This window comes from Colias eurytheme, chromosome 20 (assembly GCF_061535395.1).
Source record: "Colias eurytheme isolate Ceu_HAF_F1 chromosome 20, ilColEury1 Martin Lab GWU primary, whole genome shotgun sequence".
In the NCBI taxonomy this organism is placed as follows: domain Eukaryota; kingdom Metazoa; phylum Arthropoda; class Insecta; order Lepidoptera; family Pieridae; genus Colias; species Colias eurytheme.
This window is the reverse complement of record NC_142999.1, coordinates 7,165,059-7,192,643: the sequence shown is the minus strand read 5'-3', so window position 1 is coordinate 7,192,643 and position 27,585 is coordinate 7,165,059. Positions and strand designations below refer to the sequence as shown.

The 27,585-nt window shown below is 33.0% G+C and overlaps 1 protein-coding gene across 5 annotated transcripts in view; it reads right to left on the bottom strand.

Annotated features, from left to right (window-relative positions):
• LOC149899763 (rho guanine nucleotide exchange factor 17) overlaps positions 1–27,585 on the bottom strand; it is a 113,834-nt gene that overhangs the window by 58,034 nt on the left and 28,215 nt on the right. For 4 of the 5 annotated variants that reach the window (XM_090113489.1, XM_090113488.1, XM_090113486.1 and 1 more), the window contains exons 2-3: positions 18,983–19,088; positions 15,846–17,847 (exon numbers count right to left, since the gene is read on the bottom strand). In XM_090113489.1, the coding sequence (XP_089969615.1) occupies positions 15,846–17,847; positions 18,983–19,044 (2,064 nt within the window). In that variant the 5' untranslated portion in view covers positions 19,045–19,088. Of the gene's footprint in view, positions 1–15,845; positions 17,848–18,975; positions 19,089–27,585 lie in introns of all 5 variants that reach the window. The other variant, XM_090113490.1, reaches the window with a different exon arrangement.

Genomic DNA, 27,585 nt, shown 5'->3' with positions numbered 1-27,585 from the left:
TCATTTAATATAGATCTATATGGCCCTTTACACCGTATGATTTAAGTGAATATTTTCGAAGATATTACAGATTCAAAAATTGCGGGACGTAGCGTTTGCAGCGGTACCGGCCGGCCGCCCGGCTATCTATTTTATACCCGTGCGTAGCCGGAGCGGGCCGCTATGTTTTTATATACAACGTTCACAGTTTTTCTGTAGTGTATTTAGTATCAGCATTGCACCCGTGCGAAGCCGGGGCGGGTCGCTAGTTTTAGATAAACTTACTTTTAAAGAACAAAACATCTGATAAAAAGCAAAAAACTAAAGGGTAGATTAACAAAAGTTTACTATCCATAAAATTCATTTTCATAGACTATTATCTAGTAGCAAAGCATTCAATTTAAATGTAAAAATATTACCCTTTTAAATGTATCAAACTTATCTATTAATTATCTTCCTTTCTTAAATCTATCAAACCTTATCTCCGATACATAATTGCGATATTCCGACAAAAGTTAACAAACAGACAGCCACATAGAAAGTAAGTCGAAGTATCAAAGATCTTTGCATCTATGGTAAAAGTTGTTTACGTTAATAACAATGGTTTATCAAAACATCTCGGATAGCAGATAGGAATTTCTAGTACCGTTAATTCATTTATACTATGCTCAATTAATTCAATTCATCGCAAGTTAAAGGTTAGTTTCTTTGTAAGTGTGAAGGTACTTCAAACTAATTGTTGTTCTCATGAGTAGTATGTATACCTATATTGATCTGATGTAAGTATGTAGTTATTTTAAAAACGTGTCTGTGTGTGAATTCGATGCGATTAGAAAACTTTGTGTGAACATAGTAATCTGGATGTATCCTATATATCTAAGGCATTGCATCCAGAAATGATATAATTAATTATTAATATAGTATTTTATTGTTAAATCAGGAAAAGCGACCCAATACAACAACTATGAGAGGAGCTAGAATATATCTACTTATAAAAAAGAAGAAGCTTATTAGTAGCAATAAGTAGGTATTAGATTCATATTTTACTGATCATTCATAACTATTTATCCATAACACAACAAAATACAAAGCACTCAAGAAAATTTTCCAATCTTTTCCGACTCCAATAAGTAAATAAAGCAAAAGCAGAACATTTTCCATTAATTTTTAAAGTAAACAGACGCTTCGTTGAAACATTCTTCATATTTAAAAAATGTCTACAATGTAATTGCAGAAATTTTCTCTGTAAGTTCCACTGTTATTGTTTGTTTATTGAAAACTGTCTCCTCGAGCGCTTGTATATTACATTTCGTATAAACTAATTCTGATATAGAACAGGAAGATTATTAACTAGATTGTAAGATAGGCAGTTGTTACATGAGCGAAACTTATTTATTATACTTGTAGTTTTGAATGAAATTTCTGTAAAATGATTTAAAAATTCATCACAGCTCCTCAATTATAAATTGACTAGTAATCATTCTCAGAAGAGAATTTACTGATTTCTGAAAACAAGTAGACACGTCATATAATGCTACAGCCTACACATTACAGATAAGTATTTAAAATAGTTGTTGATGACATTGTAGAATAGTACAGAGTGGTAAGGTATATAACACAACGAAGAAAACCTGTTTTTAGCAAAGTTTGTTGAAAATAGTCCTCATCTCCAATAATTAATGCATTTTCATTATTAGAAGAACAGCTTTAATCATTTGCTCCTCCTAAATAAGAAACTAAAACGCGTCATAGAAATCACCCATCACTTTCCTATACGCACAATATGTTGCTTACCCCGTAGAAGGCAAATCGGCGGCGCTTGAGTTTCAGTTAACATAAGCACATCATTTAATTCATCAATTAATTATTCAAAAGAAACGTACTTAATCTCTTTTACTTAATTACCTATTAAAACTTTAACAAATCAACGTATATGTAGCTACGAAATTCGAAAATAATTTTATATATACCTATTACCTGCCTACATACTACTTAGTTTTAGTTACTATGTAAACACAAGGCGCTATAAATATCTATCTATTTTAATTATCCGGTCAAATAAGGCTCGGATTGGAGCATGAATGAACGTAAACACCGGTTGACGCACTAGTGACGCGAGTGACGCGGTATACCTAGTGACTGCCAACTGGCCACGCTTGTAGTATGTCGATATGTTGCATTGTTTATAATTTTCTGAGATTCTAGGATCTATGAGAAATCTTTATTTTCTGTTAAATATAGTATAGTTTTGGGCGGACTTAAAAACTGCAGAACTTGCATCCCTTTTTTCAACCCCGTAAAATTGATTTAGGAAAAAAGCGTCAAATCTATGCTTAACCACCTCCCAAAACTAGCGGTTCGAAAAACTTTCGGAAAAACGATCAATCATTAATTGTAATTCAATGTAATAAATAATAATAGATATACATTATACATATAAGTAAAATAATATTTTTCAGCATTTTATTGATCAATCTGTCCAAACAATTAAACATCTAAAAGCAACTAATTACCAAATCCTACGACATTGTATGTGCCCTGTGAATCACAAGCGCTTACTGAAACATATAACCATCACCCATCAATAAATCGACCGCGCCCTACATCGCTTAACAGCGCGTAGCAGCCGTGGAAAATTTATACTCTACATACTGCGATTCCTTCATCAATATAAATTTAACAAATGCAATAAATCCTAAATAAATAGCGGGTCGAAGACTTAGTAAATAATCTAATGATTTTAATGCTTATTTGAGTAAAACGGCTTAACTATTGCCAAGTCTTCATACCAAATGTGTTGTGGTAAAAATATCGCCATATTGTGTTCGGGCTACACGGTCTGTCACAGTTTCGCAGCGCAAACTGAACTGAGTTAAGAACTTTAGAGATAATATTAAACACTTATAGTTTATACAGTTTAATGTAAATAAAGAATGCAACTGCAATCTTTGTAAATTTTAAACTACACGGACACTATGGATGCTGTTTGGAATGTAGTTTTTCTTTCTCTCGTAAACAATAATAGAAAGATGCTTTATTATCGCAGCTATAGCAATTATAAAAGTCTAAGAACACAACACACTCCTTACCTTAACATGTAACATCATACATATTGAAAACTAAACCCCGTTCAAAATGAATAAACGTTATCAAAAGCTTCATGCAAACACATCGTCTGGCTCGACCACGAGAGCTATATCCAACCCGATTTAGCCCATATTCGTAGACTATAAATAATTCAGTGGTCTCGACTTTATGTCGATTTCAATCTATCAATAGATAAATATTTAACGCGACTTTTGTGTTTCGAAGACGGGTTTATTGGAAATACATTTAGGTTGTAGCTGCTTATAGTTTGAAGGACATTTGAAATATTTATTAATTATAGGGAAATTGTATTGACCCATAAAATGATTAAATACGTTGACAAAATTATGACCTGAAAACCACTAGGTATACACTTTTCGACCTTTGGTTTATATTATAGTCTTTATACTCTATAAATATAATAAAGAGATTTTATTTGCTTGTATACCTACCTACATTACAAAATATTCGGATAAGAATTTGTCGCATATTAATAGAATTAAACACTGGATAATTTCGCTAAATGTACTAAAGAGTGTAAACATTTATTTTGTTTACAAATTTTGTGATCGTGTGGCAGCACAGAATACAAATAGTGGTATAGAGACACATACAACATGAATTGGCATTAAAATGAAAAGAAAACTCTTATTTGCACACTAGGATATCGTGAATGTAATCACACCCCCGAGACATTAAAATTAAATATTTAAAATAGTTGTCACATATCGTTGTTTACACACACACACACAGATACCTCGCGTACACGCGCATATGTGTGCGTAAAGTCTATACCACAGATATAATACTATACCTACTTAGTACTTACTGTATTACAGAAAACTAAAATTACAAAATACAGCGCATACATTATTAAATCATAGAGATTTTGCTTTCAAGAGGGTTGTCAGGATGCGACCTTGAAATTTTTATCTCAACGCGCCTAAAGAAGTTTCACTTCAAAAAAGGGTTCGTTCGAATGTCGTTTCTATATGAAATATTATTACGTATTCTTTGTTGGAGCAGTAAAAACTTACGGATGGTTAGTTTGGCGAGGTGCCAAAATGGTTTCGTTGAAAAACTCCGCGAATGCCGGCCGTTAGGCGACAGTACTCAACGATTGGAAATAAAATAAATATTCTGCTTTGGGAACGGGAAATAATAAACGCTTTGAATCGATTTATAATACGTGGATTTTAAATGAAATTTGATGGCTATTTTTTATGACTGATCTTTTTGGTATTTTTTTATAAATTATAAGAAGCAATATAATTACTTAAATGATAATTTTGTAATATTATTTATTTCTGAGGACTAAAAGATATTATTCACAGCTGATAACATTCAGTAAGTATATAAATATATTGTTTATTAACATATCAATTAAATTCACTCGATAAAAGAAACAATAATAATGTTAAATATAAACTTCTACTACCTATACAATATTTAAAAATCCATTCGTTTCTTTCATATCAACCTACGTAAAATTAAATTTTCATGCTATCATTTCAACTCATTTCTTTGAATACACTCGATATCAAGAAAATAACCTATATTTTTATACTAGCTCGTAAATGTCATAGGTGAGAAACACTTTAAAGTATTTTATTTTAAACTACTTATAATTTCAAATAATAATACGTTGATCTCATTATTTCTTGATTGTTCATTTTTTTATCTGTGGAAGTAATACAAACTAAAATTTTACTCTTTCAATTTTAAATAAATTGTCGTTATAAGGAAAAGATAGAAGAATATATTTAAACATTGATGACTAAAAAGTTCGGGAATTCTAAACACAGAAAAAAAATATTATTTCCCATCCCAATAACTTTACGTCTTACACAAAGAGAAGCAAGTAGGTACCTATATGAGTATTTTTAATAAAAGCCACGTGGTTCTTAATAATAATGAAAAGGTTCACATTACCTAATAACTGTGGAAAGTCAGGAAAAGCCAGTATTTAAAGACTAATTGAACAATAAATTGCTAGCGGAGAACTTAAGTGGTGCTATAAATTTTTAACTTGGTACAAGTGGAAAGTTGAATAAAACTATATAATTTACTTGTATGAACTTTGTACCTAGTATTTAAATTGCTATTTCTGTTTTACTGAAGTAGATATCTATATTTTCTGTTTATGAAAGCTATCTAATAATTACCAGATTTCCAATTTGTCCCTTATTTAAAATATTATTAAGGGCTTGGTCTAGTAGTGCAAACAAATGCATCCTGTCATCCTATATGTAAATAATACAAATGTACTAAGGGAAAGTTGCTCCACTTAATTTTTAAAAATTAAATCATTCGTATGCATAATTTAATATTCGTAATAAGTACCAAAAATGACAATTTGAAACAATTTTCGTGAAAATTACACCGGGTGATTTTTTTTTATCAGTACACAAAATTTGCGAATACTTTCTATTGATATCTTCAACTTCATGTTTATATAACTGATCAACTTTTACAAAGAAATTTGGACGAAATAAAAAAAAAATAAGCTTTCCATTCAAAATGCATAACTCTATACATTTTTTTCGACCTAAGTTTCTTAGTGAAAGTTGTTCAGTTTAACTAATAAAACGGATAAACAAATTTTGTATATAATAAAAAAAATGTAATGTTTGTGTTAAAAAATTATCAAATAGAAAAATACGCAAATGAAAACAAAAGATAATTATTTCTGACTAGCTTCCGCCCGCGACTCCGTCCGCGCGGATGTCAGTCTTCGCGTCTTCTATAGATTTATTATATTATGTGTAATATATAGATTTATATTGATAAACCTAATAAATCTTTTGCTAGCATTCTGATGCTTTATCGGTTGCACTGGATTTATCTCTTTTTTTTCAATCGCTTGAATGATATAGGATGGGTCCTTGATGGGCATCGAATGCTGAAGTCTCGAATCAATCAATTCTGACAGTAGGCAATTTATGTAAAATCTTGATAATGGTCCATCATTTTATTTTGCCTAAACGTTACATACTTTTTTATATATTCTATTTTTAACGAATTATTCACTCCAGTCCAAACAGCAAATAAGCAGACTTCTGCTTCTGCAACGTTTAGTTGTCCCTGAATTTAGAAAAAATAGTCATGATTAATCATGAAAATAGTATTTCAAATATTATTTTTTTTTTTTAACCGCATCTTCCGCATTCATGTCTTTTGCCGGAATTAGACATTTAACTTCTACTAGTCCCATTTTCCCTTTTTGATATGGGAGTGTATAAAGTAAATTTTTTAGATATTTCTCGTTATACTTTTAAAAAGTTATTATTGTCATTTTGCTCATTAGGTAAAGTAATTTCGATATCAGTTTTAAGTTTTTTGATACCTGCAATAATAACGTCATAATTGCCTGCAGGCTGCACATACTTATCGATTACACCCTGTATACAATCCACCATCCACATTCATAATGTTTTCCTGTCCTCCTCTCCTTTACGCTGTTCACCGATACATTTGAAATGAGTAAATCTGCTACTACTGAAGGATGTTTCATTGTGATCAGCAAATTTTCACCACTGTTGTCGATTATTTGTTTTTCATTTTTAATCAGCAATTGGGAATCATCAGTTTTGTTTTTTGCAGATTGGTGATGTACCCTAACAATACGTCGAAAAGGGAAAGCATCAACGAATTATCGTTTTCGTCCTCTTTTTTTATTCTTCGCGTCTCTGTTACTTGTGTTTGTTTAGTTCTCAACACCCACTGAATTTTCTATGTTATTGTGATCTTCCATTACATCTGAGTTTTGATGATGTGATGATAATCCATTCGTTTTAATATTGGTACTTAGAGTTGGTGGACTAAACTAGAAATGGCGGACTAAATTTGTCAGCGCGTCTGTAAGATCAGAATATAAAACCAACATCCTGTATTTAAGTTACAAAATTAATAATCAAACAACATGTCGCTACGTTGAAAATGACTAGAAGAAAAAATTAAAACACCTCGGATCAATTTTGGAGTAAACAAATCATTTTCCCCGTATGGGGATTTCCCCGGATGAACTTGGGAAGTTCAAGTTCTCAATACAAGTTTATATTATATTTCGTATTTCTCAAACGAAAAATAAACATTTTTGGAACTTCAAAAAAATTATATTATAAGAAAATTTATGAGCTTACTTTAGTTTTAAAGAAATATACATCCCTTTACTGACACCCCGTAAAATAAATAAATTGTTGCCAATCACCTTTGCAATCTATTTGGTTTCATTAACTTTATGTTCGAAGATAATTTTTTTTCTAGTAGTTACACGCGTATTTTTTTCGTTTATTTTCCATATCGAAATCAAATGTTTAAAAATACGAATATTTGCACAAAACTAAGATAAAAATAATCAATTAACAAAAATATTAAATTTAATGAAGTAGAGCAACTTTCACTTCGGTATGAAGGAAAATCGAGCGTAGAGCACACGTCAGAACGCTCCGGCCCAAGGAGCGCGACTAAAGAAATTCGCTAGGATTTTTCCTAATTATTTTAAATATTTTTTTAATATTTAAGGAATTATCAAAATTCAAAAAAAAAATTTTTAAAGGATTAATACTCATTGGTCTTCAACCAACTCGAATAAATTAATGGAAAAAATAACTTTTAGCAGTATTTATCAATAGATTTTGTAAGGCAAAAAATGGGAAATTTAATGAATTTATAACGTTTTAATTAAGAAAATCATAAGTTTTTCGGCAATTGTATTCAGCAGTTTTTAATAACGACTATATAAGGATAATAATGCGCTGATCAGATTGTGTAAATTGTAATCGGTTGCAACGTAGTGAGTGCACAAACTTAGCTCGAAATGTCTTTTGGGGAAAGAGACTTATCTTGAAGGCCTGATTAAGGTAACATAAAGTAACTTTATAAATGTGAAAAAATTCACGCGCATTGCGTATATAACACTAATTGATAAACAAGAAAAAAAAATTCAGTTTATCATTTCATTAGCCGGGAAAAAATTGTCAAATAAATTTATATATATATTTATAAATTTATATTTGTCAAATAACTTGTTGAAAACGCAATTTTGCTAGACTGCAGCCTTAACTACGCTGGTATTTTTATTTTATTTTTCTTACATAGGAAGATTAGATTACGATTCAAAAACAATTCCTAAATTTAGTTGTGGGTGGTTAACGACAAACTTATTGATTTTAAATAGACTTAATAGTAGTATTACTAAATCAAATCTACTGCAAAATAACCCACATGGCGAAATTTAAATTTAATATACAATGTAATAAATTACCCAAAAACCTTCACACTTTTAGACTTATTAATGTAAAAGGTTACATTTTTGATCACGCGTTAAATATACCTACCTTATAAGGTGATATAAAAAACATGTGAAACTCAAAGGTTGAATTACATTTTACAATTCGAAACTATTGAATATCGAATTATTTTAACATGTGAGTTGTGACTTTATCAATGTAAAAGAATATTTATTATCTTTACAACAATAAAATTTTATAGAAAAAACAAAAAGAGAGTAGAATGGTGAAGGAAATAACGTGAGGAAACTAGGCACTAGCATGCCGAGTCGCCGCGTCCACGGAGCATCCGCCAACCCGCACTTGGCCAGCGTGGTTGATTATGGATTTATGGCCTTACCCTCATAGGAGGCCCGTGTCTCAGCAGAGGAACAAATTAATATGGACTGATGATGTTGATGTATTAATTATATATATGTATAAAACATGGAGATAAAATTAAATTAAAATTATTTTACGTTGTTGGAAGAGTATATAGAGAGGCTTGCTTTTCCCACATATCTTCATCGTATACCAATTACCATGTAGCCTGTCAGTATAGAATATAGTATAATCCACTCGCATTCTAAATATTTCTCATACTAATCCTACACGATAGCTAATAAATATAAGGATTCGATTTGAATTCGGCAAGATAAATCAAATCCGAGTGCTTGTATGAGTCACACGAGAAATAGGGCATAGCGTCGCACTGCATTCGCCCGTCTATGTTTGTATATAGGTTACAAAGTAGACGAGCATGTCGATATTAATTGGAATTAATATACTATCTTACTAATAATATAAAGGTGACGTTAGTTTGTTATTCTGAATATACAGATTAGAACTACTTACTGGAGCGATTTAAAAAAAAAATTCACTGATGAATATGTTCGTGATGATTAGTGAATGGTCCACGGACGAAGCCAGGCAGCCCGCTTGTTAAGAATATTTATGGATTTGGAGATCTGTAAATTAAAATGTTGTAACCTAAGGCTGTAACAAATTACGGGGTTAGAAGTTGGATAATCCCGTATAAAAATACAATTTATATGTACATAACAAACACATGCAATGTATCTATGCTATAAAAGCCATTTAAACTTAGTTTTCACAGTATATGCTTTAAAAGCTTTTTAATAAAAAATTTAATATGGCAACTCATAATGAAATGCTTGTTCAAAGAAAATGTAGGGAAAGAGAAAATTTGTTCTTCGTGTAATGAACAAAAAAATGCCAATTTACTATGCTGGGTACTATGTGATAATGACTTCGGTGTTTCACAGCAATACTTCATCACTACATAGTATAAAACAAAGTCGCTTTCCCTGTCCCTATGTCCCTATCTATGTCCCTATGTCCCTTTGTACGCTTAAATCTTTGAAACAACGCAACGGATTTTGATGCGGTTTTTTTTAATAGATAGAGTGATTCAAGAGGAAGGTTTATATGTATAATAACATCCATTAAATAGTGGAGAAGTACTGTTATTTTTGAGGTTTCTAATGTGATGTCGTGAAAAATTATATTTTTTCCGCTTACATTGCAAACGCAGGCTGAACCCTACAAGTTTTATCAAAATATTGTACTAAGTATTATACACATTGAAAAGGTCTACAGAAAAGTCCGCGATGGTATATGTCTATCTCTTATGGATAACCCACAATAACTTTTTTTTGTCATTTACTTTTTACGACAAATAATGGCTAATTTTCGATGCGATTTTAACCAATACAGCATTAATCCTTAACCAATTAAATATCTTGAATACATTGTTCATTTAATATAGTTCTATATGGCCCTTTACACCGTATGATTTAAGTGAATATTTTCGAAGATATTACAGATTTAAAAATTGCGGGACGTAGCGTTTGCGGCGGTACCGGCCGGCCGCCCGGCTATATATTTTTTACCCGTGCGAACTGCGAAGCCGGAGCGGGCCGCTATGTTTTTATATACAACATTTACAGTTTTTCTGTAGTGTATTTAGTATCAGCATTGCACCCGTGCGAAGCCGGGGCGGGTCGCTAGTGCTTTATAAAACGTATTCTTTATTAGTATTTTTTTAAGTCCGCTTCAATTTATCAATAACTATATTATTTAAACAACTTTTTCCATAATATGTATCTACCGACAGCATTGAATGTTTTGCAATGATCTTCATGATAGTGTTGTGCATGATCCCGTGAAGATATCGGTTTGTGTACGATCAAATATAAATTTAATTTTTTTTTCTTATGTTATATATACATAGTTGTAAGTTAGGTATGTAAAGTTTGCATTTAGTATATTATATTCTATCATCTATGATTTAGGTCTGTTGCGATCGAAAATATCTATAATTTCATCGCATTTCGCCGACTTTATTCACAAATCCATCTTCCTAATAAAATATATATGTCATAATAAAACCTCATAACCAAACATATTCAATGCCAGGTATATTATTTTTAAAATTATCGAAGTTTATTATTAATCTGTGAATGTTTATTTTTGTAAGTAGCGGTCGATAAAAATTAATCGTTCCGATTCGCGCCAACAGCCGGCGCCGCCATTTTGTATTTTTAATTTGGCGCCATTAAGGCTGCAGTCTAGCAAAATTGCGTTTTCAACAAGTTATTTGACAATTTTTTCCCGGCTAATGAAATGATAAACTGAATTTTTTTTTCTTGTTTATCAATTAGTGTTATATACGCAATGCGCGTGAATTTTTTCACATTTGTGAAGTTACTTTATGTTACCTTAATCAGGCCTTCAAGATAAGTCTCTTTCTCCCAAAGACATTTCGAGCTAAGTTTGTGCACTCACTACGTTGCAACCGATTACAATTTACACAATCTGATCAGCGCATTATTATCCTTATATAGTCGTTATTAAAAACTGCTGAATACAATTGCCGAAAAACTTATGATTTTCTTAATTAGAACGTTATAAATTCATTAAATTTCCCATTTTTTGCCTTACAAAATCTATTGATAAATACTGCTAAAAGTTATTTTTTCCATTAATTTATTCGAGTTTGTTGAAGACCAATGAGTATTAATCCTTTAAAAAAAATTTTTTTTAATTTTGATAATTCTTTAAATATTAAAAAAATATTTAAAATAATTAGGAAAAATCGTAGCGAATTTCTTTAGTCGCGCTCCTTGGGCCGGAGCGTTCTGACGTGTGCTCTACGCTCGATTTTCCTTCATACCGAAGTGAAAGTTGCTCTACTTCATTAAATTTAATATTTTTGTTAATTGATTATTTTTATCTTAGTTTTGTGCAAATATTCGTATTTTTAAACATTTGATTTCGATATGGAAAATAAACGAAAAAAATACGCGTGTAACTACTAGAAAAAAAATTATCTTCGAACATAAAGTTAATGAAACCAAATAGATTGCAAAGGTGATTGGCAACAATTTCTTTATTTTACGGGGTGTCAGTAAAGGGATGTATATTTCTTTAAAACTAAAGTAAGCTCATAAATTTTCTTATAATATAATTTTTTTGAAGTTCCAAAAATGTTTATTTTTCGTTTGAGAAATACGAAATATAATATAAACTTGTATTGAGAACTTGAACTTCCCAAGTTCATCCGGGGAAATCCCCATACGGGGAAAATGATTTTTTTACTCCAAAATTGATCCGAGGTGTTTTAATTTTTTCTTCTAGTCATTTTCAACGTAGCGGCATGTTGTTTGATTATTAATTTTGTAACTTAAATACAGGATGTTGGTTTTATATTCTGATCTTACAGACGCGCTGACAAATTTAGTCCGCCATTTCTAGTTTAGTCTACCAACTCTAAGTACCAATATTAAAACGAATGGATTATCATTACATCATCAAAAATCTGATAAAATGGAAGATCACAATAACATAGAAAATTCAGTGGGTGTTGAGAACTAAACAAACAGAAGTAACAGAGACGCGAAGAATAAAAAAAGAGGACGAAAACGATAATTCGTTGATGCTTTCCCTTTTCGACGTATTGTTAGGGTACATCACCAATCTGCAAAAAACAAAACTGATGATTCCCAATTGCTGATTAAAAATGAAAAACAAATAATCGACAACAGTGGTGAAAATTTGCTGATCACAATGAAACATCCTTCAGTGGTAGCAGATTTACTCATTTAAAATGTATCGGTGAACAGCGTAAAGGAGAAGAGGACAGGAAAACATTATGAATGTGGATGGTGGATTGTATACAGGGTGTAATCGATAAGTATGTGCAGGCGATTATGACGTTATTATTGCAGGTATCAAAAAACTTAAAACTGATATCGAAATTACTTTACCTAATGAGCAAAATGACAATAATAACTTTTTAAAAGTATAACGAGAAATATCTAAAAAATTTACTTTATACACTCCCATATCAAAAAGGGAAAATGGGACTAGTAGAAGTTAAATGTCTAATTCCGGCAAAAGACATGAATGCGGAAGATGCGGTTAAAAATAAAAAAAATTCATATTTGAAATACAATGCAAAAAATAACACTTTTGAAATACAAATAAGCAGACTTCTGCTTCTGTAACTAAACGTTGCAGAAGCAGAAGTCTGCTTATTTGCTGTTTGGACTGGAGTGAATCATTCGTTAAAAATAGAATACTTATATAAAAAATTATGTAACGTTTAGGCAAAATAAAATGATGGACCATTATCAAGATTTTACATAAATTGCCTACTGTCAGAATTGATTGATTCGAGACTTCAGCATTCGATGCCCATCAAGGACCCATCCTATATCATTCAAGCGATTGAAAAAAAAGAGATAAATCCAGTGCAACCGATAAAGCATCAGAATGCTAGCAAAAGATTTATTAGGTTTATCAATATAAATCTATATATTACACATAATATAATAAATCTGTAGAAGACGCGAAGACTGACATCCGCGCGGACGGAGTCGCGGGCGGAAGCTAGTCAGAAATAAATATCTTTTGTTTTCATTTAACACAAACATTAAATTTTTTTGATTATATACAAAATTTGTTTATCCGTTTTATTAGTTAAACTGAACAACTTTCACTAAGAAACTTAGGTCGTAAAAAATGTATAGAGTTCTGCATTTAGTATGGAAAGCTTATTTTTTTTTATATTTCGTCCAAATTTCTTTGCAAAAGTTGATCAGTTATATAAACATGAAGTTGAAGATATCAATAGAAAGTATTCGCAAATTTTGTGTACTGATAAAAAAAAATCACCCGGTGTAATTTTCACGAAAATTGTTTCAAATTGTCATTTTTGGTACTTATTACGAATATTAAATTATGCATACGAATGATTTAATTTTTAAAAATTAAGTGGAGCAACTTTCCCTTAGTACATTTGTATTATTTACATATAGGATGACAGGATGCATTTGTTTGCACTACTAGACCAAGCCCTTAATATAATTAGAGATGTCGCTGTGGTTCAGAAACATTGCGAATTGCAATGTTTTGAAATTATTTATGCTCGTAAGAACTAGTTTAGATGTAATATTAAACTGACTTACTTATTAATACTGTTATTACTACTAGCATCTTTTCTGTTTAGGATTGGAAAACCTCAGGATAATAAAAATATATAGCGTATGTCACTGACTACTGAAGCTTTGGTTCTACTGGTAAAATAACTTTCAAAGTCGATTACCTACCTAAATAGGTACTTGTACCTTTAAATTACATTAATTCAATTAAGTACATATTGTATAATTAATTCCGAAATCAAAAGATACATGCCTCAATCATTTTAAACAAGTAACACAACACAAAATTTATTTAATTCTCAATACATACTTAACTACACATAGGTACGTTCCGTCAGTTAAAATTGACGTATAACATTGTAAACACGCTTTGATGACTAGTAATGTTTTCAAAACTAGGTTAATTCCCATATTGACCTAATTTACCCCTTTACAAGGTCAATCACACTCCACGACCTTCGCAGTATATTTACATTTTTCACATAGCTTCTTGGTGTGTCGCAATGATTATTTCGATACATTTATCTTGTAAGGCAGTTCGGAAACAACCTTAATTTCATATAAATTACGATAATTGTAATCGTTTTACACTCTGTGGCGTTCATTCATGTAATTTGACAGATTAATTTGATAAGTTATCTGTCTCTTTCAGTGCGCTTTTTGACATGAATAAAAGATACAAAGTACCGGCTGCTTTTAAGTTTGACTGAGAAAGTTTACAAGGGGCATCAATTTTATTTTACGATTATTAAACATGTATTTTGTATACCTTATAACTATAAAAATCGCTGATCATCATAATGCAAAATGCTTATCCATTTCATAATATTTTTTTTTAATAAGCTTACGTGCTGTTAAATAAATTCTTCAAAAAAAGGGTACATACATCTCTCATTATGGCACTTTCTTAAATTGTAAGGAATTGCAAAAATACACAACGATCAGCGATGCGATGCTGACTAATTGTGAATATTAGTGTTTACTTAATTTATTCAGGCGAATAAAATGTTTCAGTAACTAATAAAATTAAACAATAATTCTCAATAACACAATTTTTCTTTTTCAAATCGAGAAGTTTCTGAGTGTAGAGCGTTGAAATAAAGTCTTCAGAAATATAATTTATAAAGATATGTTTTATGTGAAATATGACATTTATTTTATTTCTTGCGAAACATTTAATGCAATTAATATGATCACAATTCACATATAATTATAATTAGTCTACGAATACGCAATGCATACCAACGGACATGCAATTAAAATTGTTTTTATATTACGATTTTGGAATTGTCAATAAAAATATTTTGTAATCGAGAGCGATAGCAGTGAAAGTCAGAAAATTAATCAGATACTGCACTGATACTTTTCATTCACATTTTTTATATTGCTTTAATAAGATTAATTTCTCATTCGATTTTGATTAATTTTTATATTAAAATTATACGATTATCTACAACTCTATGTATTTCAAAAATAATGTGGAATATATTAGAATTTGATATTATAACTTTAAATAAGTTCATATATGAAAAATATAAAATAAAGAATGGAAATAAGATTCGTGTGTTGCTTCTGCTATGAATTAACATACCATGAATACAAGTGTGTATTGTGCTGCAACAATAATGTAGACAGTTTTAGCATAGCATTCATAAGTGTTTTAAACCGAAAGCCGCGAAATTTCACGAAACTAATAAAATAATGAAGTTCAGTGTTATATTTATATACAATTGCCCTCAAGATTTTTATGTTTTTTGAAACAGCTGTTGCGTGAATCATGCGGCATTGGCCAGTTTGTCGAATAACGTACCGGCCCTGATACTGATCGTGGATTAAGAGGAACCGTAACAAAAATTATTCGCTTTAAACGAAATTCAATGACGTGCGAAATAATCTACTGAGTACATCCGTATAAATTTTGGCATTTATACAAGCGCTAACGCTATTTGCGTGGAAAATATTATGAAATAACGCATATGCCTGCGCTGTTGTTATTCAAAATTTCAACTGCATTAAATGCTACATAATATAAAAATGTACTCACGTTATGTTGGTGCAGGGTGAGGATGACGTTGTCGAATGTTGAAGAATTGGAGAGTGCTTCAGAGCTGCCGCGCAAAAGTTCAGCGAGCAGATCGGTTCCAGGTTTAACTCCAGCCAATTTGGACGGTGACGACGTAGCTCTTACGTGTGTGTGTGCTCCCTTCGGTCGTCCTGACGTGGGAGCCGCTCCAGCACTTATTTTACGACTTGGCACTGTTGCGTCTGAAAAACTTCTACGGCCCATTTCTACTGATCTGCTAGAGGGGGCTTCTAAATTTCTGCCGAAAGGCCTCGTGAACTGCTGCCTCTTGGCTTCCACGTCAGATGTGTCGGAAGGGCTGAATGGAGATGGAGAAGCAGTGCGATCACGCGAACATGAATCGCTTTCAGCTTCTGAAGGAGAATCACCCCGTGACGTGACCCCATATTTTCTGCGCACTCTATATACTTCCTCCTCTTTTTCGTCCGAGCTTTGTTGCGAAAATCTAGCTCGCCTAGCTCTAACATCATCCGTTTTCGACCACATTGGAGCGGTTTCACTTGGACTTGGAGGTCCGTTAGTGCACGAATCGTCTGATTTATCACCAAGTACAGATGACGTTCTCGTTTCTGCTGACAATCTCATGTCCTGCAGCGAGGCGTCACTACTTTCTCTGTTACAGCCATTAACCGGTGGTGGAGGATCATCACCCCCATCATCGCTAGCCGTTGTAATGTAAATGCCTTTTCTTCTCTTTGTTTTATCTAATGGCCTACGCCTCTCTCTAGTGCCAATAGGGGCGGGCGTACATGGGTTTTGAACGGCTGCTAGTAAATGGGCAACTTGCTCACTTGTTATGATTTCATCCTCTTTGTCCCGGTCTAAAGATCCATCTGAAGCTGCATCAGAACGTTGCGCCTCTTCTGGCTGTGTATCCTTCGACCACTGTTTCACTATGCACTCGTACACGGGTACGGGGATCGGCACTGAACTATCCAACTCACTAGCTGATTCTATAACAGTTGGAAAACTAGCACACTCACAGTCCACATTAGCACACGCGTTTGAAGGAATTGCGGGAAGAGGTGGGAATGCGAAAGGTTGAGAAGGTTCTAAGGGCGAAGTGCCCTCACTGTGCGCCTGCGCACTGTCAGCTTGAGAACCGTCACTCTCTTCGCGAAGTTCGTGCAATACACGCGGTGGCATTAACGCGGGTAAACTGCCACCCGCATCGGTCGAGTCCTCCTCCCGCACAGGAGGCACGCGGCGCGGCAATGGATGCGTCAATGAACGCGCACCTAATTGTTTATGTAAAGCGTCAGGTGGCGGAGATCGCGCAGACGGCAGCGCATGCGCAAGTAATCCTTCATCCGAACCTACCGCGGAATCGACCGATGCAACAGAACCACCTTCAGTCACATTTTCTTCAGTTACACTCGCGGAATCATCACGACGCGCACTGTCTGTTTTCGAAACGCGTTTACCGAAATCAAAAATCGACGGCTGTTTACCGCGATAGTACTTGTCTTGCACAAAGTCCCCTTGAGAGAATGATGCACTTCGATACGGTATTGTTTTTTGGGCATATGAACCCACAATCGAACGGGGTTCGACGCGCACTAGTGTAATTTTATCAGTATCAAAGTCATCACAACGGTCTACGGAGACACCGCGCGGTGGGCTGTGTCGATGCCGCGAGCGCGGCGGCGGGACAGGAGGCAGGATGGGCGCTGTGTGAGGAGGAGGCGGCGGCGGAGGCGGAGGCGGCGGGGTCGGAGCGGCGTGCGAGCGGGGCATGAGCCGCTCGGTGAAGTCCTTCAGGCGCTGCTGGCGCGAGGGCCGCTCATCGCGCGAGCCGCGGCCCAGGCGGCGCTGGAGACGCTCCAGCGTGCGGCGGTCCGGCTTGGCGCGGCCGAGGCACGCCGCCACCGCCTCCCCGGAGCAGCAGCGGCAAGGGCAGGCCCGCGGCGGAGGAGCTCGGCGTACCGTGTATCGCACCGCGCCCAGAGTCACGTACGGCGACCTGCGCAAACGCCGATATATTTAGCGTAACGTGCTGCCCGCCAAGCGGTCGGACGGCGAGTGTGACGGATTTAGAGCGGACGAACTTCCCCCGCAACTCGTGGCTGAATTCCGGGAGGATTCCCCGCGACCCACTCCAATCGAATTATATCGGAGCAGATGATTCGCATCTGCGTTCTCTTTGTAGATATAGACGGTCGAGAACGGAGATTGAGGCGAGAGTTTTATGATGGACGTCGTATGTAAACTGACTGCTGAGATATTTGCGTCCAAGTGCAAGAATTCGCGGCAACCGCGTGAGGACGGCAGGTGGCAGACAGACAGACGGAAGACTCTTCGAGTATAAATAGGTGAACGTTGGCAATTTGGCAATAGGTCGACCTCGCGCCAATGTTTACATGTCATATCTTGTTGCAAGGGACAAAGAATCTGATTATTTATTGAATTCCATGAATTGTCTCGCCAGATAAAAGGAAAGACAAATTGTTTTAAATCAAAGTGCAAACACTCGCGCGCTTACACCTCCATACTGCCTACACGTGAAATATCATTAGTATTGAAGTATTTATTCTTAATGCACTGACTCACACATGTTATTCAGACGTTTTAACTGTGATACAAACATAAATAAAAAACATGTAACTTCCACAAATATACTTTCGGCTTTAGTTCTTTATCACAGATTTTCAAGAATTTTACCGAGAATTTTTTCTGGCAATTTAATAAATTTACAATGAATTACTAAATTTACAATAATGTAACTTTAAAAATAACAGTCTTTATTTTATAATACTAGCTGTGCCCGCGACGTAGTTCGTGTGTGCGTAGATTCAAATTCAAATTACCAGTCTATTCAAATGATGCCGACGAATAATAGCTATTAAAACATAAAATTTCATCAAAAACCAGTCCAGTAGTTTTACCGTGAAAAAAAGCAACAGAAAATAAACAAATTCAACAGTTTTATTATATACATAGATTTATATGAATAAATAAAAATTAATATGTAGTGTAAATTATCCAGTATGCAGTGTAAAGTATCCAGTCCACTATTTACATTACATTCATTAACCAATTAAATGAATTTTCCAAAAACCTAATCTAATAAAAAAATCAAAAAGGTTAATACAGGGGACCTGTTGTCGCGTCTCCTTCGGACGCCATCTTGCGGGGAGCGCGCGCGCGCGTCCGACGCCATCTGTCACGTGACGCCGCGCATGCTGTGCGCTATATCTGGCAACCCTGGAACAAATGTCAATGTCAAATATCAATAATGAAAAAAAAATAGTAAACTTACACTAGACATTGGCGAGACTGTATGGTATTTGGTACATTAAAGAAAGATTTATTCAAGCCTCGTTTACACAGTATATTCACCAAGTCTTGAGTCTGAATATAGGCGAAGTGAATTTGAAAAGATTTATTTAAGTTTCGTTAAATCAACATTAGTTGAGCAACAGTTGATCAGGAATGTTGCTGGAAACTTTGTTGAAATGACCGTTCTCGGGTGTAAAAATATCAATATACGATATCAACTCTGCAACACGTTGTTTTAGCAAGAAGTAGACAGCAACTTTTTAACAAGTTGATTCAACTTTATTGCTAAAAAATGTGTACATGTATGTGTAAATATGAATGCGGAGCTTTATTGTAAGTGATAACGTACGTATTTTTATTAATGATAGGGAAGCACTGGGTCAGCGCGATGGATTATGTCGTAGATGGCGTTCCTGTAGTGGAAAAGATATCTAGACTGATAATAATAACCTACCGAGTAAAATTTTCTAGCTCAGAATTTTAAATAGAGGTTTGTGCTTCATTAGACCTATCTCTTAAGATTGCGTTAAAAGATGAGAAGAAGAAATTGAATTTTTATTTTTAATCAATTATACAATATGATGTAACTTTTTAAATAGTCCTGTGATACATGTAGGATTTTAACAGGAGAGTTGATAGGGGATAAAAAAAATTCTGCAGTCAGAGTGCTCTACAACAATGTGCATTTTAAGATCCTGACAGGTAATAGCTAGACGTACTTGCAGTATAAACAAAAGCAGATGCATATGCATTACTACCCCCATCGTTATTAATACTATTAAATAGGGATGTAACGATACCGATACCGATACCGATATATCGGCCGATATAATCGGCAAGCCGATATATCGGTATCGCCGATAATAAAACAAGCGATACCGATATCAAACAATTCAAAAAACCGCGCCCATTACCCAATGAACGATGCGGGATGCCGCCCGCGCGTGCGCACTTTGTTTTCTGAAAAAACTCTACCAATAGTAAACTTTTATTAGGTACTGATTGTATGTGTATTACTTAAAGTTTAACTGACTTTGTAAAATAATAATACTAAAATAAATGTTTTTGTTGATTTTGATTTGGCATTTTTATTTAAAAGAATACGATTAACATAATAGCATAATTCACTATTTATTTTTCTACCAAGCCATCGATATCGGTATCGGTATCGGTATCGCCGATACATTACTACAAATATCGGTATCGGTATCGTATCGGCAAAATCATGTATCGTTACATCCCTACTATTAAAAGACTTGAATATTTACCCTTTTTTCTTTTAGTTTTTGGAAAAAAAAAACTATGCAAAAACTTTAACTATTCATGTGTCATTTGTTTGATAATAGAATTATATATATTTTTATATTTATCTATCTTTGAATCTTCTTCATCTTCATCTTTGCCAAAGAAATTTCACTTCTGACACGTGTGCTCGACACACGCTCTTTTTTTTATTTAATCTATGAATCCAATTCAAGATTTCACACCGCTCAATGTTCATCGCATTAATTTCACACAAATGACGATTAATTATGAAAACAGTGAAATTGGAAATTGGGTCAGCAATTCTTACATCCGCCCTCATTTTATATTCGACAAGGTACAGTTTTATATAATTTGTCAACGTCAAACATTGGAATAAACTGAGACAGTACTTTATTAACTACGAGATGTGAAATTTACTTTGAAATTTTCGTTTGTCATCAACGCAGTTATCATCAACCTATTAATAATAAGCTTCTGCCTTTGAAAGTGTATTTTTACCCGACTGGGGCACGGGAGGGTAATGTGTTTATTAGGTTATTACATATCACTAGGGAAACAGAATTAACGTTTCAATAAATATCTCTTTACTTAAGTTTTTTTTTTCACGTCATCTTACGCTATTTGCTATCCTAGTTCCTACACGGGACAATTAGGACAGAAAAGCTTAGCATTTATCTACATTCTATAAGATCGGTACGTGTACGTTGTACGCTCACTATCATAATTAAACAGTTGCCTAATAGCCATTTCCATATTTTTTGCTTTTTTTTTATAAAACAGAGCTTGACAAATAACTTTATTGAAATTATTATATGTCCAAACTGTTTACGTGTGTTTTTGCAATGAAAAACGTTCGTGATTAGGTACCAAAAAACATATTAAAATATTGTGTCCAAGAATACACCGCTTAACGAGCGAAGCGTTATGATCGCTAATTTGTCAAAAATAAATCGTGCGGTTTATCAAATCCGCGTTTAATTAAAATGATAAATTATTTCGTTTAAATTATTATTTACAGAAGTTTTCAAGTGCAAAAACCGCAGAGGTTTCAGAGACGCTATCGGATTAGTTACAAGCCAGAAGCCGGCCCCTTTGATCTCTTACAACAATACCGACTAAGGCATAAAATTATATTAAAAGCAACGAAACAGAAAATTTACGTCCTGTGTTTGCGTATTATGAGAATTTTTACTTTGATTTAGGAAACCTGATATACGTTTCATTCGAAACGAATTGCGTGTTGGCTGGCTGATCTTTCTTTGTTCTTTTAATGAACTTTAAATCATTTTTAAATACATTTCGGAATCATGAAAAAGTATGACTGCGATCAGCAATGAACCTGATATTAAAAAGTAACAAAGCAGTAAATTGGACTGACTAAACTTAATTTTCTGACTCCTTCCTGATTCCTGTTTTTGACAGATTTTAATAGAAACAATTACCATACATATGAATTACCTGATCGATATCCATAGCCATAAATAGTGCTTAAATACAATAAATAACATGTGATATACTATGTTCATTTTGTAAGTAGTTAAGTAGGTTTGTTCAATTTCAACAAAATCTGACGACATTTTAAGGAAAGACTCAGACGCATACAAAAAAAAATTATGCCTATTTTTATCACCTTATTTTGTGTTATAAATTGAAATCAAATTCTACTATAATACAAAGTATGTAGCGACATCTATGCTAACCAACAGGAAAGTAGGTTATTTCAGGATTTTGTAACATTTGGGCGGGCGGGACGACCTTAGAATTCAGTAAATTTCCGATAGATGTCGCTATACACAATATACAATACCATAACATATGAACTAAACATACTAACAAATAAGATAAACAGAGTCAGAGTCATCACTTAAACACATACATGTATAGTTTTAAGCTTAGAAATCATTACATAATAAACTAGTTATTTAACTAGTTTTGAAAACTTATATAAATGAAATTTGAAAATACACACTTACAACAAGTTTCAAAACAAATACTATCTTCAAGTACAATCAAATCTGTACAATCAATCTACAATCAATATACAATCAATCTGTTTCATTTTTAATTAAGAAAAAATTTCAAGCCAAGGAAGCGTCTCATACCTATACATTTGAAAGTTTCCTTATAATAATCGCATTTATTTACCTTTTTCACTTATCTCTAGAGGCCACGCATCTGCATTGAATCCTCAACAGTTTTTATGTGACAACCGGATAAATAATTATAATTAAGCCAAGATAAAAGGCGCCTGCCTTATCTTTTATTTTGAGGAAGTATACAAGTATATATGCAAGGCTTTTTGAATTGGCTCTTCTAGACGGAATAATTTAAATTTCAACAGTTTTCAGAACAATAGGAGTTCATTATATGAATGGATTAGAGAGTAATAACTAATATTCCTAGATGTTACAAGTAGGTAAGTACTAGTTAAATATTATATTATGAGATTATTGCACGCCTCATAAGCGAAGCGTTGAGGTGGGTACTACCACAGTTGACAGATATATACTACGTACATACAGTTAGGAAACTAAGCCCCCCCATAAAATTATGACGTATAGCTATAGGGCTGTTACTTTTTGATATTTAACCGACTTGAAAAATAAAGGAGAAGGTTATCAATTCGGCCTGTATATTTCTGTTTGCTTTTTTTCACAGTTGATTTTGTGGTAATTTGGAGATTAAAACCCGTTAAAATACAAAAATGGTGTAGCCTAAATATGAATTTACAAGAAGAAACAATCCGAATTAATACAGTTTGTAAAAGTAAATACGTTTTTATCAGTGCTATATTTCGAAATCTAGTTTTGTTATGGACGCCGAAGGCCTAATGTACCTAAATTATTTATAATGCTTGATATTTGTATTATACATAATATATTCAATAATTATTTTAAACCAGAATTTACAATACTTGTATGTAGGTATACCTACTAAATTATTTTTAAAACGATAAATTAAATTAAATTAAAAAACACAAAATATGCAAAAATAAATTAAAATTATTATTATACGAGCATAGAACCTCTACCTTTTTGTTTTAGGAAGAAAAAGAAAATAGTTTGACAGGCTTAGTGCTTGACAATGTGGAGACGCCACCTATCGATAAAAATACAATAATTATAATATCTATCTTTTTCTTCCCTAATATTTACGTAATTATGCACATAAATTTAAACAAGATTTTTTTAAGGTTTCCTTTTTTTATATTTTCGTGCTCTTCTAGATTGCGTAAAAAATAGATGCGATCTTTAAACAGACTGGACTCCTAATAGGTACTATTTGTAGCTATCATTTTGATAGAAAATATGTCAACATAATATAAAACTCATACTGCCATATCTAGTTATAGAAATTAAAAAATAGTCTCTTTTTAACTTGTAGTCAGATATGGTATTTACAAATATATTTATTGAAAGGGCTACAAACTGAAACAATCGATATTTATTTAATGTGAATTGACATCACTTTAAACTTTTTTCCATACTATATTCAAAATCTGTGGATGTGTCACCCGCTACTATCGATCCCCCTCAATACCCTTGTAAACACGCTTGATGGGGGGGGAGCCATTTCGAACATTTTGTATGAAGTTTCCTTACTGTATGTATCTGTATATTGTTGTGGTACTACTGTCACTTCGCGCAAAACATCTGATTTTTCAAACTTAAAATGTCTTTATGTATCATACATTGCACTTGTAAGATAATACATACACACACATATTAAGAAAAAACACTATTTTTAACGTTCATGATATTTTTGATGTCATTTTTGTTATTTAAACTAGTTAAAAAACAGTTTAAAAAAGTTCTGTCTTGGACGTCCGTGTGTCTGTATGTGCGGATCCTTTTTCTTGTTAACACGATAGCGACCGAAATACTTTACTAATCGAGTCTTTTTTTTTCTCTTACGCTTGAGTATGCTCAGGAATAGAACCCTTTCATTTTTCAGGGTCTGATTCGATGTGGTTTAATTGTTATTAAATAAACAAAAATAATAATAGATAAATATTTATTAAAAAAAAATTATGAAGCGTGCACTTTTGGATTTTCCAAATTATTTTTTATTATTTTTTTTATATAACTAGTTAAATAGGAACCAAATTATTGTGATTTTCCAGTTTCCTCTACTGTAGGTATATTAATTTACGTGTGACTGAGTTGAAAAATATATTAAAAACCACAAAAATTTGTAATTTATATAAAGATGTCTGAAATTAAACCAAGATAATGTTTTGAAGTGAAACTTCTTTATCGGGGTTGGAAAAAAATTTGGTGTAACATTTTTCCGTTACGCGCCATCTTTTTCTTATCCCTACCACGCGTGATTCGACGTATTTCTGTAAAGTTGCATATAGTAAATTATTTTTTGAAAAATAAGGTCATAAAGAAGTTTCACTTCTTACGTTTGTACACTAGTACACGCACACATTTTTTTTAACCGAAATCCTCGCCGAATCACCGAAAGTTAAAAAGAAAAGTAGAAACAGATTATTTATTAAAAGATTATTAATTATGACTGTCTAGGTTCTAGTAAACAGTTTTATACTATTTTACTAGCAGGGAATATTTCATCGCAAAAACCTATGTACTTTAGTCGATACTGTATATACCATCTAGATATCACAGTTCAGATATAAGATCTAGCCTTGAAGTGACGTGTACCACAGACCACAATGTCTAAGCGGACGATTTATTACACGATTATAATTATTTTAGGTTAAGTTCTCTATGCATGATTAAGTCTATGTTTTAGAGAATTTTCTAGACACCGTTTAAAGTGGTATTTTATAATTATTTTGTATTAGCAACTAAGGGAAGTTAGTTCATAGTGGATGTGTTTTATATGTAGTGGAATTTAGTAAAACTAGGTCCTTAGAGTTTAAAGAATGTTTTCAATATGGTCATTATATCATTTGATCGGTATCAGATTGGTCCGATGTGGAAAATTCTTTCGGTGTTAGATAGCCCATTTATCGAGGAAGACTATCCCTACTATTATAAATGCGAAAGTAACTCTGTCTGTCTGTTACGCTTTCCCGCTTAAACCTCTCAACCGATTTTGATGAAATTTGGCACAGATAATCTTTAGACCCTGAGAAAGAACATAGGCTACCTTTTACCAAAACACCACGAGGGCGAAGCCGCGGGCGGTAGCTAGTAGGCTATATATTATCATCACGCTAAGACCAACAGGAGCGGAGCAATGCGGGTGAGACAGCGGTGTACAGCTAGTCAATCCATACTAATATTTGTATGTACGTAGTATATTATTATTAGTCTGTGCTAATATTATAAATGCGAAAGTAACTCTGTCTGTCTGTCTGTTACTCAATCACGCCTAAACTACTGCACCAATTTTCATGAAATTTGGTATGGAGATATTTTGATACCCGAGAAAGGACATAGGCTACTTTTTATCCCGGGAAAATGACGCAATCCCAGAAATCCCACGGGAACGGGAACTACGCGGGTTTTTCGTTGACTGCGCGGGCGAAGCCGCGGGTGGAAAGCTAGTAATAACCATAAATGGAATGTTTATTCAATTTGGAAACTTTACTATTATTTCACATCACCAATACACAACCAAAAACATTTTTTACAATAATCTATTAAATAATGTCCCTAAATAAATCCACCGTAAATAGAACATGCAAAAAACCGAATAAATTTGCGATACAGAGAATATACAATTTGGCAAGTTGCCAATTAATACAGGCTACAGTATATATGTACAACGAATGTCACCCGTAAACACATAATATCCCAAGCTAATTCTTGGGATAAAAAATTGATCTTTAAATTTGGAGATAAATGTATATAAACGCGTGTCGTAAAACAAGTCATCTATTTATACTGGTTTCCTAAGAGTTATTTAAAACGATTTGTTTCAGGGCTTAATCGTGGCGATTAAAATAAAAGGTTAAAAGTGTATATTGTTTCATGGAGGTATTTTTTTTACATTTGTTAGTTTCAGGTATCTTTTTAAAGCCAATTATTCAATAATTTATGAACCATATAGAATGATTTTTTTTAATGAAAAAGAGAATTACAAAAAATAAACAGCCTTGAAATGGGCAGAAGTAGAAAAAATTTAAAGGGGATCAATCGTAAGGCACAGGCATTCAAATGCAAAAAGAATCATAAAAATCGATTCGTCCAGTCAAAAGTTCAGAGGTAACAAACACAAAAAGCAATACAGTCGCATTGAGAACTTCCTTTTTTTGAAGTCGGTTGAAAATGTTGTTTAAATATACGCAATGATGTTGCACACTAGGATTCAATGACTAAGATTTCCTCATAATATTTTAGTTTTATAAATATAATCCTGTAAATATATGATTATGGCTCACTCGTATGTAGGTGTAGGTAATATAGTATTGCAGTTATCGTTTATGACAACTATTCATTTTAATATTTTATATTATTGCTCTTGAAATTCATGTAATAATATTAATTCTAAAGTTATTCAGTCTGTCTGTTTCATTTTCATGAGTAAACTGTATCAAACTTTTTAAGTAACAAATTTCAATTAATGTATGTTTGTGATGTGTAATCTCCTAAGACAAACAAACATGTTTTAAAATAATCCATTACACCTGAAATCCGTTACAATATAGATTAGTACATATAAAATGAACAGATACCATCATTTGTCATAACCATCACATTTCAACTGTTTCTCGTACAGTTAGAACAATCCAAGATTGACGAGGCTTGCTAAACCAACCTACGTGTGCACCCACGTGTTTAGGATTAGTATGGTTTACATACACGATTATGACTTATGAGTCTATTTAGCGGTTTGTATGGATAAGCTTTCGTTTGCAGACATGTTTAAATATTATAATTGATTATTTTAACCTTATATACTAATTTGATACTAATATTATAAACGCGAAAATTTGTAAGCATTTTTTACTCTTTTACGTAAAAACTAAGACGGATTTCGATGGAAATTAACAGTATAAAATAGGTTATATACATAACAATAATACTAAAAGTTTTTGAAAATAACTTGTGACTTCTCATTATTTGAATGTAAAAAATAAAAACCTTAATATTTTTCCCTGTTTAATTACATGTCTGGATATAACTTACGCTAAGATAAATAACTGCCAGTTAAACAGGCAGCTTACAATTAAAACGGTGTT